General features: G+C 53.6%; 1 protein-coding gene across 1 annotated transcript; it reads left to right on the top strand.

Moving 5' to 3' along the window:
- Positions 1–1,855: 1,855 nt before the first annotated feature.
- Positions 1,856–12,498, top strand: LOC139250471 (integrator complex subunit 3-like; the record flags this gene model as incomplete). Its single annotated transcript, XM_070872873.1, has 4 exons — positions 1,856–2,047; positions 7,705–7,792; positions 10,241–10,320; positions 12,388–12,498. Coding segments are annotated over 4 exons (456 nt in total), but the record flags the coding sequence as incomplete, so codon positions are not given.
- Positions 12,499–12,500: the final 2 nt, after the last annotated feature.

Genomic DNA, 12,500 nt, shown 5'->3' on the forward strand with positions numbered 1-12,500 from the left:
GTTACAATGCACATTAAGCAGCACTGTACACAAAGACATTTTGAAATGGATCCAAATTATACAAGAAAAATCAGGCAGTGCATTTCTGACGCACCTTGTCTTGTGCTTGGAGCAGCCCAAAGGCTAACACATTGCTTTTTGTGCGTTTCCCCCCCCTTCACCCCATTATTGGCGGCTGTCTTCCAATTCCTCCATGGACCCCCCTCGCTATCTCCTAACCCCCTCCAGCCTCTACACCCCTCCCTATGTCTGTAACCTCCTCCAGCCTCTACACCCCTCCCTATCTCTGTAACCTCCTCCAGCCTCTACACCCCTCCCTATCTCTGTAACCTCCTCCAGCCTCTACACCCCTCCCTATCTCTGTAACCCCCTCCAGCCCCTACACCCCTCCCTATCTCTGTAACCTCCTCCAGCCTCTACACCCCTCCCTATCTCTGTAACCTCCTCCAGCCTCTACACCCCTCCCTATCTCTGTAACCTCCTCCAGCCCCTACACCCCTCCCTATCTCTGTAACCCCTTTCAGCCCCTACACCCCTCCCTATCTCTGTAACCTCCTCCAGCCTCTACACCCCTCCCTATCTCTGTAACCTCCTCCAGCCTCTACACCCCTCCCTATCTCTGTAACCTCCTCCAGCCCCTACATCCCTCCCTATCTCTGTAACCTCCTCCAGCCCCTACACCGCTCCCTATCTCTGTAACCCCCTCCAGCCCCTACACCCCTCCCTATCTCTGTAACCTCCTCCAGCCCCTACACCCCTCCCTATCTCTGTAACCCCTTTCAGCCCCTACACCCCTCCCTATCTCTGTAACCCCCTCCAGCCCCTACACCCCTCCCTATCTCTGTAACCCCCTCCAGCCCCTACACCCCTCCCTATCTCTGTAACCTCCTCCAGTCCCTACACCCCTCTCTATCTCTGTAACCTCCTCCAGCCCCTACACCCCTCCCTATCTCTGTAACACCCTCCAGCCCCTACACCCCTCCCTATCTCTGTAACCCCCTCCAGCCCTATAACCCCCCACGAAATCTCTGTCCTCCTCCAATTCTGGTCTCATGCCCATCCCCCGATTTCCATCGCTCCTCCATCGGTGGCCGTGCCTTCAGCTGCCTAGGCCCCAAGCTCTGGAACTCCCTCCCTAAACCTCTCCACCGCTCTCTCCTCCTTTAAAGACCCTGCTTAAAAACCGAACTCTGACCCAGCTTTTGGTCACCTGCCGTAATTTCATCTTAAGTGGCTCGGGGTCATATTTATTTGTTTTGTCATGTAACACTCCTGTGAAGCGGCTCGGGATGTTTTACTGTATTAAAGTATTGCAATAGAGGCAGTTCAGAGAAGGTTCACCAGGTTGATTCCGGAGATGAAGGGGTTGTCTTCGGAAGAAAGGTTAAGCGGGTTGGGCCTGTACCAATTGGAGTTTAGAAGAATGAAACGAGATCTTATTGAAACGTATAAGATTCTGAGGGGTCTGGACAGGGTAGATGCAGAGAGGATGTTTCCCCTCGTGGGGGAATCTCAAACTAGGGGGCATAGTCTCAGAATAAGGGGTCGCCCATTTAAGACGGAGATGAGGAGGCATTTCTTCTGATGAATCTGTGGAATTCTCTGCCCCAGAGAGCTGTGGAGGCTGGGTCATTGAATATATTTAAGGTGGAGATAGACAGATCTTTGAGCGATAGGGGAGTGAAGGGGAGCGGGTGGGGAAGTGGAGCTGAGTCCAGGATCGGATCAGCCATGATCTTATTGAATGGCGGAGCAGGCTCAAGGGGCCGAATGGCCGGCTCCTGCTCCGAGTATGTTCTTGCGTTAGAGGCGCTATCTAAATGCACGGTTTTGTTGTTGTTGTTCTTGTCTGCAGGTGCGGTTCGGGCAGCAGAAGCGATACCAGGACTGGTTCCAGCGGCAGTACCTCTCCACCCCCGACAGCCAGTCGCTGCGCTGTGACCTGATTCGCTACATCTGCGGCGTGGTTCACCCGTCCAACGAGGTGCTGAGCTCCGACATCCTACCCCGCTGGGCCATTATCGGCTGGTTACTGACGACGTGTACTGTGAGTACTCCACGCCGCGGGGGGAAGGGGGAGTGTGGCGAGAAAGACATAACATAATCCAAATCAGGAACTGGAGTCGGCCATACGGCCCCTCGAGCCTGCTCCCCCGTTTAATACGATCATGGCTGATTCGATCATGGACTCGGCCTCACTTCCCCGCCCGCTCCCCATAAACCGTCGACTCGCTTATCGTTCAAAAATCTGTCTTATCTCCACCTTTTAAATATATTCAATGACCCAGCCTCCACAGCTCTCTGGGGCAGAGAATTCCACAGATTTTCCACCCTCCGAGAGAAGAAAAGAGCGGGCAGGGAAGTTAATCACAGAATATAAGAAATAGGAGCAGGAGTCGGCCATACGGCCCCTCGAGCCTGCTCCGCCATTTAATACGATCACAGCTGATCCGATCATGGACTCAGCTCCACTTCCCTGCCCGCCCCCTTATTCCCTTATTGGTTAAGAAACTGTCTATTTCTGTCTTAAATATATTCAATGTCCCGGCTTCCACAGCTCTCTGAGGCAGTGAATTCCACAGATTTACAACCCTCAGAGAAGTAATTTCTCCTCATCTCAGTTTTAAATGGGCGGCCCCTTATTCTAAGACCATGCCCCCTAGTTCTAGTCTCCCCCATCAGTGGAAACATCCTCTCTGCATCCACCTTGTCGAGCCCCCTCATAATCTGATACGTTTCGATAAGATCACCTCTCATTCCTCTGAATTCCAATGAGTAGAGGCCCAACCTACAACAGTGACCACACTCCAAAAGTAAAACGCTTTGAGATGTCCGGTGGTCGTGAACGGCGCTAGAAAAATGCAAGTCTTTCTCAAAGTTGTAGTCACTTTGTGCTGAATTTAACTGATGTTGACCACACTTCATTGGCTGTAAAACATTTTGGGATTGACCAGAATGGTTCCAGGGATGAGGGGCTTCAGTGACTGGGAGAGACTGGAGAAGCTGGGGTTGTTCTCCTTGGAGCAGAGAAGGTTGAGAGGAGGTTTGATCGAGGTGTTCAAAATCACGAGGGGTCTGGACAGAGTCGAGAGAGAGAAACTTCCCATCATTTTTTCATTTACCCGGGAAGGCGAGCTCTTGCGGGGCTCTTACTTCTGGTCTAGGGTTAGGATAGGAGCAGGGAGGTCTTACTGCAGTTGTACAGGGCCTTGGTGAGGCCTCACCTGGGAATATTGTGTTCAGTTTTGGCCTCCGAATCTGAGGAAGGACGTTCTTGCTATTGAGGGAGTGCAGCGAAGGTTCACCAGACTGATTCCCGGCATGGCAGGACTGACATATGAAGAAAGACTGAATCGACTAGGCTTATATTCACTGGAATTTCGAAGAATGAGAGGGGATCTCATCGAAACATATCAAATTCTGACGGGACTGGACAGGTTAGATGCAGGAAGAATTGTTCCCGATGTTGGGGAAGTCCAGAACCAGGGGTCACAGTCTAAGGATAAGGGGTAAGCCATTTAGGACCGAGATGAGGAGAAACTTCTTCACTCAGAGAATTGTGAACCTGTGGAATTCTGTACCACAGAAAGTTATTGAGGCCAGTTCGTTGGATATATTCAAAAGGGAGTTAGATGTGGCCCTTACGGCTAAAGGGATCAAGGGGTATGGAGAGAAAGCAGGAATGGGGTACTGGAGTTGCATGATCAGCCATGATCATATTGAATGGTGGTGCAGGCTCGAAGGGCCGAATGGCCTGCTCCTGCACCTATTTTCTATGTTTCTATTGGTGGAAGGGTGGAGAGCCAGAGGACACCGATTCAAGGCGATTGGCAGAAGGCGACACGAGGAAAAACGTTCTCTTACGCAGCGAGTGGTTAGGATCTGGAATGGGCTGCCTCAGAGGGCGGCAGACTCAATCGTGGCTTTCAAAAGTGGATAAGTAGCTGAAGGGAAAAAAAATTGCAGGGCTACGGGGAAAGGACTGGTGGGGGGGGGGGGGGGGCGGGGGGGGGGAGTTGGGACTCGGCTGGGGGTGGGGGGGGGAAGGAGTTGGGACTCGCTGAGAGTCGGCATGTGCTCGACTGGTCAAATGGCCTCCTTCCGTGCTGTGACCATCCCATGGGATGTGCCGAGTTTGCGAAAGAGCTGCAGAGATGCACAATGTGTTTGAAGAGTTGTGTTGACAGTATTTGCTTTGCTGTCAGATTCGGTGCAGCGATATGATCTGTAATTATAACATGATCGGACTGGGGGGAGAGAGGGGGGGGGGATTTTCCTGATCACGACATGGCTCCAACCTGTGGTCACCGCGGACTTTGATTTGTAAGGTACGTTACTAATTAAACATTTTTGCTGCTGATGCTGAATCTAAATTAATATTCCAGCTGAGGCTAATCACACTGTACTGCATTTGCCGAGCGCTGTGTGAGTGGGCGAGAGATTCTGAGGCCAGATATACTTATTGATATTCAGAGCGCTGCTTGTTAAAGGGCTTGTTAATCTCATGACGCATCTCCCCACATTGGCTCGGCAAAAATACAATGTTCCCAAAAGTTAGTGTTCGGAGCTTATTTATAAATACACTGTACAAGGTCATCGCTAATAACTCCGACAAGGAATTCAGGAGAAGCTTCGTACCCCAGAGAGCGGTGCGAATGTGGAATTCAGTGCCGCAGGGAGTGGTTGAGACGAACAGCACACCGGCACTTGAGGTGGGAGCAGATTGAATTATAAACTTCGAGTATGTACTTGAAAAGGAAATGTCTGTAGGCGCTACGGGCAAAAAGCAGGGGAAGCGAGTGGGAGTAATTGGACTTTCGACACTCACTCCCTCCACCACCGGCGCACCGTGGCTGCAGTGTGCACCGTCTACAAGATGCACCGCGGCAACTCGCCAAGGCTTCTTCGGCAGCACCTCCCAAACCCGCGACCTCTACCCGCCTAGAAGGTCAAGGGCAGCAGGGCGCATGGGAACACCACCACCTCCACGTTCCCCTCCCAGTCACACACCATCCCCACTGGGAAATATATCGGCCGTTCCTTCATCGTCGCTGGGTCACAATCCTGGAACTCCCTCCCTAACAGCACTGTGGGAGCACCTTCACCACCCGGACTGCAGCGGTTCAAGAAGGCGGCTCACCACCACCTTCTCAAGGGGCAATCGTCTTCATCATAGGCAGTCCCTCGGAATCGAGGAAGACTTGCTTCCACTCTTAAAATGAGTTCTCAGGTGGCTGAACAGCCCAATACGAGAGCCACAGTCCCCTGTCACAGGTGGGACAGACAGTGGTTGAGGGAAGGGGAGGGTGGGACTGGTTTGCCGCACGCTCCTTCCGCTGCCTGCGCTTGGTTTCTGCACGCTCTCGGCGTCGAGACTCGAGGTGCTCAGCGCCCTCCCGGATGCACTTCCTCCACTCAGGGCGGACTGGTCTTTGGCCAGGGACTCCCAGGTGTCGGTGGGGGATGTCGCACTTTATCAGGGAGGCTTTGAGGGTGGTCCCTTGTAACGTTTCCTCTGCCCACCTTTGGCTCGTTTGCCGTAGACGAGTTCCGAGTAGAGCGCTTACTTTGGGAGTCTTGTGTCTGGCATGCGGACAATGTGGCCCTGCCCAGCGGAGCTGATCGAGTGTGGTCAGTGCTTCGATGCTGGGGATGTTGGCCTGGTCGAGGACGCTAACGTTGGTGCGTCTGTCCTCCCAGGGGATTTGCAGGATCTTGCGGCGACATCGTTGGTGGTATTTCTCCAGCGACTTGAGGTGTCTGCTGTACATGGTCCACGTCTCTGAGCCATACAGGAGGGCGGGTATCACTACAGCCCTGTAGACCATGAGCTTGGTGGTGGATTTGAGGGAGAAGGACAAGGGCAGCAGGCGCATGGGAACACCACCACCTCCACGTTCCCCTCCCAGTCACACACCATCCCCACTTGGAAATATATCGGCCGTTCCTTCATCGTCGCTGGGTCACAATCCTCGAACTCCCTCCCTAATAGCACTGTGGGAGCACCTTCACCACACGGACTGCAGCGGTTCAAGAAGGCGGCTCACCACCACATTCTCGAGGGGCAATCAACTTAACAAAAAAACCCTGGCCGTCGACTATGTCCGTTCTATTTCCCACACCTCTGCTCTCACCCCTGCCCCTACCTCCCAGCACCACGACAGGGTTCCCCATGTCCTCACCTTTCACCCCACCAGCCTCCACATTCAACGGATCATCCTCCGCCATCTCCCACCACCAATCGCATCTTCCTCTCCCCTCCCCTCTCAGCGTCCCGAAGGGACCGCTCCCTTCGCGACACCCTGGTCCACTCCGCAGTCAGCCCCAGGACCCCCTCCCTTTCCCACGGCACCTTCCCGTGCCAGCGCAGGAGATGCAACAGCTGCCCTTGTACCTCCTCCCTTCCCACTGTCCAGGGCCCCAAACACTCCTTCCCGGTGAAACAGCGATTTACTTGTATGTCTTTCAATGTAGTATACTGTATTCGCTGCTCACGATGTGGTCTCCTTTACATCGGGGAGACCAACACAGATTGGGTGACCACTTTGCGGAGCACCTACGTTCAGTCCGTAAGTGTGAGCCCGAGCTTCCAGTCGCCTGTCACTTTAATTCCCCGCTCCACTCCCACTCTGACCCCTCAGATTCCACAGATTTACCCCCCTCAGAGAAGAAATTCCTCATCATTTCAGTTCTAAATGGGTGCCCCCTGGTTCTAGATATCTCGCTTGCTCCTCTTCATAGGATCTTTTATGTCCACCTGAGAGAGCAGACGGGGCCTCGGTTTGACGTCTCATCTGTGCGGCGCTCCCTCAGTGCTGCCCCTCCGACAGTGCGGTGCTCCCTCAGTACCGCCCCTCCGACAGTGTGGCACTCCCTCGGCACCGCCCCTCCGACAGTGTGGCACTCCCTCAGTACCGCCCCTCCGACAGTGTGGCACTCCCTCAGTACCGCCCCTCCGACAGTGTGGCACTCCCTCAATACCGCCTCTCCGACAGTGCGGCGCTCCCTCAGTACCGCCCCTCCGACAGTGTGGCGCTCCCTCAGTACCGCCCCTCCGACAGCGCGGCGCTCCCTCAGTACCACCCCTCCGACAGTGTGGCGCCCTCCCTCAGTACTGCCCCTCCGACAGTGCGGCGCTCCCTCGGCACCGCCCCTCCGACAGTGCGGCGCTCCCTCGGCACTGCAGTGGGAGTGTCAGCCTAGATACACGTGCTCAAGTCCCTGGAGTGGGACCTCCTGACTGAGGGCTCGTGTTCTACCCACTGAGCCACAGCGAACACCGGGCGTTTGGGGAAAGGGCAGGAGAGCGGGACGAATCAGCTGGCTTGTTCAGCGCGCTGTGGGGGAAACGTGGTGGCCACTTTGCCACCGGCGAGGTCCCAGAAGGAGTGACCAGACCATTTTGTGCTGCCGATGTTGGTTGAGGGACAAGTGTTTTCGATCTCCCCTGCTCCTGCTCAAATACTGGGCGTGCGGAATTCGAAATCCACCTGCAACAGGCGGCGCTCCCTCAGGACTGCACTTGGACGTGTCGGGCGAGATGATGCACTCTGGTCTTGCAATGGGGCTTCAATAAACGACCTCCTAATTCAGAAGGGAAATTCCGACACAATTGAAGCAAGCTGACACTCGATCCCGTGTGGCCGGGTTTGAGGACAGTGCAGGTTTTCTCGCTGATTCCATTTCTCTTCCCTCTGATTTCAGTCCAATGTTGCAGCTTCAAATGCCAAGCTCGCCTTATTTTATGACTGGCTCTTCTTCAATCCCGAAAAGGACAGCATCATGAATATTGGTAAGGACCCCATGTATTTATCGATCTTTAGTCCTTTTCTTCGCCTCTTGCATGAGCTCCGTCTACCCTCTGTTATCCGACACTGGTGCTGTTTGTCATCTGTAGAGCTCCCTCTACACTGTCCCCATCAAACACTCCCAGGGCAGGTACAGGGGGTTAGATACAGAATAAAGCTCCCTCTACACTGTCCCATCAAACACTCCCAGGGCAGGTACAGGGGGTTAGATACAGAATAAAGCTCCCTCTACACTGTCCCATCAAACACTCCCAGGGCAGGTACAGGGGGTTAGATACAGAGTAAAGCTCCCTCTACACTGTCCCATCAAACACTCCCAGGGCAGGTACAGCACGGGGTTAGATACAGAGTAAAGCTCCCTCTACACTGTCCCATCAAACACTCCCAGGGCAGGTACAGGGGGTTAGATACAGAGTAAAGCTCCCTCTACACTGTCCATCAAACACTCCCAGGGCAGGTACAGGGGGTTAGATGCAGAGTAAAGCTCTCTCTACACTGTCCCATCAAACACTTCCAGGGCAGGTACAGGGGGTTAGATACAGAGTAAAGCTCCCTCTACACTGTCCCATCAAACACTCCCAGGGCAGGTACAGCACGGGGTTAGATACAGAGTAAAGCTCCCTCTACACTGTCCCATCAAACACTCCCAGGGCAGGTACAGGGGGTTAGATACAGAGTAAAGCTCCCTCTACACTGTCCCATCAAACACTCCCAGGGCAGGTACAGCATGGGGTTAGATACAGAGTAAAGCTCCCTCTGCACTGTCCCATCAAACACTCCCAGGGCAGGTACAGGGGGTTAGATACAGAGTAAAGCTCCCTCTACACTGTCCCATCAAACACTCCCAGGGCAGGTGCAGCACGGGGTTAGATACAGAGTAAAGCTCCCTCTACACTGTCCCATCAAACACTCCCAGGGTAGGTACAGGGGGTTAGATACAGAGTAAAGCTCCCTCTACACTGTCCCATCAAACACTCCCAGGGCGGGTACAGCACGGGGTTAGATACAGAGTAAAGCTCCCTCTACACTGTCCATCAAACACTCCCAGGGCAGGTACAGGGGGTTAGATGCAGAGTAAAGCTCCCTCTACACTGTCCCATCAAACACTTCCAGGGCAGGTACACGGGGTTAGATACAGAGTAAAGCTCCCTCTACACTGTCCCATCAAACACTCCCAGGGCAGGTACAGCACGGGGTTAGATACAGAGTAAAGCTCCCTCTACACTGTCCCATCAAACACTCCCAGGGCAGGTACAGGGGGTTAGATACAGAGTAAAGCTCCCTCTACACTGTCCCATCAAACACTCCCAGGGCAGGTACAGCATGGGGTTAGATACAGAGTAAAGCTCCCTCTGCACTGTCCCATCAAACACTCCCAGGGCAGGTACAGCACGGGGTTAGATACAGAGTAAAGCTCCCTCTACACTGTCCCATCAAACACTCCCAGGGCAGGTACAGGGGGTTAGATACAGAGTAAAGCTCCCTCTACACTGTCCCATCAAACACTCCCAGGGCAGGTGCAGCACGGGGTTAGATACAGAGTAAAGCTCCCTCTACACTGTCCCATCAAACACTCCCAGGGCAGGTGCAGCATGGGGTTAGATACAGAGTAAAGCTCCCTCTACACTGTCCCATCAAACACTCCCAGGGCAGGTACAGCACGGGGTTAGATACAGAGTAAAGCTCCCTCTACACTGTCCCCATCAAACACTCACAGGGCAGGTACAGGGGGTTAGATACAGAGTAAAGCTCCCTCTACACTGTCCCATCAAACACTCCCAGGGCAGGTACAGAGGGTTAGATACAGAGTAAAGCTCCCTCTACACTGTCCCATCAAACACTCCCAGGGCAGGTACAGGGGGTTAGATACAGAGTAAAGCTCCCTCTACACTGTCCCATCAAACACTCCCAGGGCAGGTACAGGGGGTTAGATACAGAGTAAAGCTCCCTCTACACTGTCCCATCAAACACTCCCAGGGCAGGTACAGTACAGGGTTAGATACAGAGTAAAGCTCCCTCTACACTGTCCCATCAAACACTCCCAGGGCAGGTACAGCACGGGGTTAGATACAGAGTAAAGCTCCCTCTACACTGTCCCATCAAACACTCCCAGGGCAGGTACAGTACAGGGTTAGATACAGAGTAAAGCTCCCTCTACACTGTCCCATCAAACACTCCCAGGGCAGGTACAGCACGGGGTTAGATACAGAGTAAAGCTCCCTCTACACTGTCCCCATCAAACACTCCCAGGGCAGGTACAGGGGGTTAGATACAGAGTAAAGCTCCCTCTACACTGTCCCATCAAACACTCCCAGGGCAGGTGCAGCACGGGGTTAGATACAGAGTAAAGCTCCCTCTACACTGTCCCATCAAACACTCCCAGGGCAGGTGCAGCACAGCTTTTGCTGAAGGATTTTGCCTTTCTGTTTCAGAGCCTGCGATTCTTGTCATGCATCATTCCATGAAGCCTCATCCGGCGATTACTGCCACTCTGCTAGACTTCATTTGTCGGGTGAGTGCAGTCCACGCTTCCCATTAACTCGACCTGCGACACGACAACTCCCAGGCCAAGGATTTATCGGCTCAAGCTGGATCCCTCGGGCACTGCTCCGCGCATGAAACCAGAAACATGATCGTAGCAAACTGTGGACCTGACGCTGGCCGCAGGGAACGGCCAGGGGCAGTAATGTTGTTTCTTTATCAACGTCCTTTTCCCTTCCCTTTCTCCCTTCTTGCACTCTTTCTGTCTCCTCCCTTCTCCTTTTCTGATCGCCCACTCTGTCTCTCCCTCCCCTCGAATATCCCCCCTCTCCCCCTCCCGCTCTCCCTCTTCTTCCCCGCGCTCCCTCTCCCCCTCCTGCTCTCCCTCTTCTTCCCCGCGCTTCCTCTCCCTCCCCCCGCTCCCCCCTCTCCCGCTCTCCTCCCCCCCCCCCCATCTCTCTCTTCTTCCCCCCCCCCTCTTCCGTTCCCCGCTCTCCCCCCCCCTCTCTCCCTCTCTCTCTCTCCCCACCCCCTTTCTCTCTCTCGCTTCTCTCTCTCTCTCGCTTCTCTCTCTCTCTCTCTCTCTCTCCCCACCCCCTTTCTCTCTCTCTCGCTGCTCTCTATCGCTGCTCTCTACCGCCCCCCCCCCCCCTCCATTTAGCCATTGTGTATATGATGATAATTAAAGCCTGCTAATTGCATCTCACTTACCTCCGTTAATTAGCTCCAAAAATAAACTGCGTCTTCCATCGTGGTGGAAATTGTACAGTCCACCTTCTGAGTAGACCGAAGCTTGCCTGCACATGGGTGAGCAATTGGAAAATCGAGGGCCTGAAATTCCGATTGAGGTCTTCACACGAGCAAACGAGTGAAATCGGGGAAAATGATGCACACTTACCTGTTGCTGCTGCGCCCGTTGAAACCTCGGAGCCTGAGGCCTCCCGTGATCGCGCGTCGCGGTGCGTGCGCGTGGGGCCGGTGCGTGGGCCGCGAGCTGGAGACAGCAGCCAATCGGGTGTAGTCTCGATTCGCATTCACCGTGATAGGAGTTCCGTAAGTCCCAAACTCCTATTACTATGAATGAGAAACCACCCCAAAACACACACAAAAATAGAAAATAAACCACATATTTAACATTCATTTGAATTAAAGTTCTTCTTTATATAAAAAAAAAATATTTTCCCGACTTTTAAAAAAGTTTTTATTAATTAAGCCTTAAAATAAACTTAGTGGGGAGGGTTCTTAACAGTAACTTTATTTTTAAATGTTTCTGTGTATTTTTAAACGCTGTAAGAGTAGGCTACACACTTGCTTTTTCGGGCGCAAGATTTTAAAGGACACTTGCAGGGCAAGAGATCCATAAATAATCAGAAATCTTGCCCTGCAAGTGTCCTCGCTCCCGATATGTACGAGATCTGTCAAGCCAGAAACTTGACCGATTGGGAAAGCTGGTTTTCTGCGCATTGCGCGCTGAAACCCGGCTTTTCCGATGCTTTCTCGGGCCCGTAGAGACTTCGTGTGGACCCGGGACATCGGAATTTCAGGGCCATTGTCTGCGCCTGTTATTCCCGCAGCTTCGGGACCATGTGTGGGGCTGCCATTTGAATCAAATGCACACCGCCAGCCCCGTGTTGCTGAGTTGCATTTGATATTGTGCGAGGCGGGCGATCGGATGGACTTGTGTGTGAATGCCTGTCGTGTTGGGACATGGTGTCGGGGGTGTCACACTGTGTTGTGACCATGGATCGAGAGAGGGCACGCAGTGCTGGGGTGTCATTGATATCGGGGGGGCTGTTCGATGGTCTTGCCCTGGGATACTGACCATGCCCCCCCCCCCCCCCCAATGGTGTAACCACAGGTTGTTTACTCACGAGAGGCCTCAGTAGGGACTGTGAGCTTTGTCGGGAGTTTGAACCCTGCTGATCGTGTGTCGATCCCCGCTGACCAAGGCTTTGCTCCCTGAAATGACGCGCTGTGTTTTAGAGGCTCGCTGTTCCCAGATTCTGCACTGAGCTGTCAATGCTGCAGCCACTGCCCCCCTCCCCCCCCTCCCCCCCCAACTCTCCGCCTCTAACGCTGTTCTTGTCCTGTCCGGCAGATTATTCCCCACTTTTACCCGCCGTTGGAGTCCCACGTGAGGCAGGGCGTGTTCAACTCGCTCAATCACATCGTGGAGAAGCGAGTACTGGCGTAAGTACAGTCCTACCTCAG

This window comes from Pristiophorus japonicus, unplaced genomic scaffold, assembly GCF_044704955.1.
Source record: "Pristiophorus japonicus isolate sPriJap1 unplaced genomic scaffold, sPriJap1.hap1 HAP1_SCAFFOLD_3809, whole genome shotgun sequence".
In the NCBI taxonomy this organism is placed as follows: Eukaryota; Metazoa; Chordata; class Chondrichthyes; family Pristiophoridae; genus Pristiophorus; species Pristiophorus japonicus.